Here is a 2,780-nt window from a genome sequence, read left to right as displayed (position 1 = left end):
CCGTGAAAACTTAGTTTCATGTGATGTAGATAAAATGACAGATTTCATACATCAGGAGTTGACAACCCAAAGATCATGTGCTGCTCTGGGATAGGAGATGATTTTGAGCATCAGAGTCACCTAGGTCATAGGTCACTACTGACTAAAAAAAATGTGAAGTAGATAAAGGTTATGTTTGCCTCCCTTTCACCATTTCTCTTCTCCTTTCTGTTTCTAACCCCTAAATCTTTTCTTTCTTACTTACAGCTGCTAAAGCATTTCTCAGTAATATTTAAGGTGCCATCCGTCTCATGTTCTCCCTTTTAAAAAAGATCTTTAAGATACTCATTAAAAGATTAGCAGTGGTATTGTTAGCCATTTTTAGATGCTGGTGCCTTGAAGAGAGGAGAAAGCTGTCCCATCACTTCCCCTTGCTTTTTCCTTATTGGTCACATGGAACAGGTATTTCCTGAAGGTGTTTTTGACAGTGCTTCTGGAGGCTGGGAGGCAAACAGCAATGTAGGGGTCAGTCACCACCCTTTCCCAACTACCATTGAGAAACCAAATAAATGTAGACGTGGTCCATGATACTTGGTTTAATTAGAACCTCAAAAATAGGAGACAGACTAGTTATTTTATAGAAATAAACAGAAAAGGAAAATCTCACTTGCAGTATAGATATGCTGTTTATTATTATTTTAGTTGCCTGTGTTTACAGTCACTTTTTAAAATAAAGTTTTGGTCTTTGGTTTTCCAAAATAGGAGTGACTTCATTAATGATACCACTGTTTGAAAAAAATGTATTTTTAAATTTTTGTTTTCTCTTTGTCTAAATAGATGTGATGCTGACCCTTCAGCCTTAGCCAACTATGTTGTAGCACTGGTCAAGAAGGACAAACCTGAGAAAGAATTGAAAGCCTTTTGTGCTGATCAACTTGATGTCTTTTTACAAAAAGGTAATTATTATGGGCCTTCAACCAAGGATTTAGGTAAAGATTTTGAATTTAAAACTTCCTGAAAAGTCTTGAAGACATAAGCTTGATAGGAAAGAAGGTAGTCAGGGTCCTTTGACTACTTGAATATACCCACTCATGCTTAATTATTTGTCATGTGTTTGACAGAACTGATTTTTTTCCCTTCTTTGCTGCTTTCCTATATTGAGGCAGTGGCAGCTCTGATGCTTTTTAGGTGATTAGGTTATTTGCAGCTGTTGGTAGAGCCTGCGTGATAGTTGAGGGGTAACAGTTTAAGGATAATGAAGCTGCTTATTCTTGCTGTTCGTTAAGACAATGAACCCAACTATTTTTTCCCTTCTTTGCTGGGGCTTCTTGATATCTTAGAAGAGATGGGCATGATCTTCATCTCTTTGTGCCTTTAACTTCCCATCTTCTTACCAAAGTCCTTTCTGTGGTCTAGAAAGCTTTCTTGAAGTTTTCCCTATTACTGCTCTGACCTCATCTCCTTCCACTCACCCTCACTTTTTTCATTCTAGCCACATTGGACCACCTGACTGTTTTTTGAATAAGGCAAACATGTTCCCAACTCAGGGCCTTTGAACTCATTTTTACCCTTGCCTGAAATGTGGATTCCTCCCTCACTTTTTTCTGGTCTCTTTTCAAATGTCATCTTCTCAGAGCAATTTCCCCTGATCGCCCTACATACAATATAGTATACCCCATGTCTCCATTCACTCTTTTCTCATTCCAACCCTGTTTTGTTTTTTTCATGGTACTTGTCATTCCCATCATATGTTTATTTGCCTGTTTATCTACCCCTCCCCCACCCCCTTTTTTGTCTTTCCTTTTGTTAGGAGTGGAGACTTAGAACCTGCAGTCCTTGGCACTTAGAAGATGTTAGTAAATATTGTTGAATGGATGAACAGGAATATGAATAATAATTATTGGTTAATCTAGCTATTGGTGGTTGGGTGTGGTTGCTCATGCCTGTAATCCCAGTGCTTTGGAAGGCTGGGAATTTGGGACTAGCCTGGGCAACAAGCAAGACCCTATCTCTACAAAAAAATTAAAAACTTAGCCAGGCATGGTGGCACTTGCCTGTTTTCCTAGCTACTTGGGAGGCTGAGCTGAGAAGATTGCTTGTGTCCAGGAGGTTGAGGTCACAGTAAGCCTGGACAACAGAGCAAGATTCTGTCTCTAAAAAAAAAAAAAAAAAAAACTAGCTGTTGGTGATGAGAAGATATCCTTTACTGAAGAAAAGGGTAAATATGGCTTCTTAATCTAAAACACAGGATTACATAGTTTTTCATGCATCTTATGCCTTTCTTTGTAAACAAAACAAAACCAATAGCTAATACAGAATTCCTCCCCAGTACAAATGAGTGTTTTCTTTTCTAAATGCATTAATTAGCATTACTTAATTTACATTAAAGTTGAGTCATGTGAAATGTAGAGCCATGAAAAAAGAAAAAGCAAAACATAGTAAACATATTTGGAGTAAGAGGCAAATGTATGTTTAGATATCTAAGAATTTCTGTTATAAAAAGCTATAAATTTTTTTAGTATTTTTTAATTACAAAAGCAGTGTCAATGAGGAAGAACTATAAAATACATTCTAAAAAGGAGAAGAAAGTAATCATAAATTAGCCACCAGAGATAAAATCACTGTTAGCTGCTGTGTATGTCTTTCTCAACTAGAGCTGTCCAGTGGAACTTTGGGCAATGATACGGTCTGTATGTGTACTTTCCAGTTCAGTAGCCATTAGCCACATGTGGCATTGAGCACTTGAAATGTGGTTAATATGGCTGAGAAACAGATTTTTAAATTCAATTTTAATTAAATTT

General features: G+C 37.1%; 1 protein-coding gene across 1 annotated transcript in view; it reads left to right on the top strand.

The window, feature by feature from the left end:
• Positions 1-2,780, top strand: part of RBM27 (RNA binding motif protein 27) — an 85,536-nt gene that overhangs the window by 12,048 nt on the left and 70,708 nt on the right. The window contains exon 2 of the mRNA XM_012658243.1: positions 817-935. Within this exon, the coding sequence (XP_012513697.1) occupies positions 817-935 (119 nt within the window). The remainder of the gene's footprint in view (positions 1-816; positions 936-2,780) is intronic.

This window comes from Propithecus coquereli, unplaced genomic scaffold (assembly GCF_000956105.1).
Source record: "Propithecus coquereli isolate 6110/MARCELLA unplaced genomic scaffold, Pcoq_1.0 Scaffold58, whole genome shotgun sequence".
Classification (NCBI taxonomy): Eukaryota; Metazoa; Chordata; class Mammalia; order Primates; family Indriidae; genus Propithecus; species Propithecus coquereli.
This window is presented reverse-complemented; position numbering and strand designations above follow the sequence as displayed.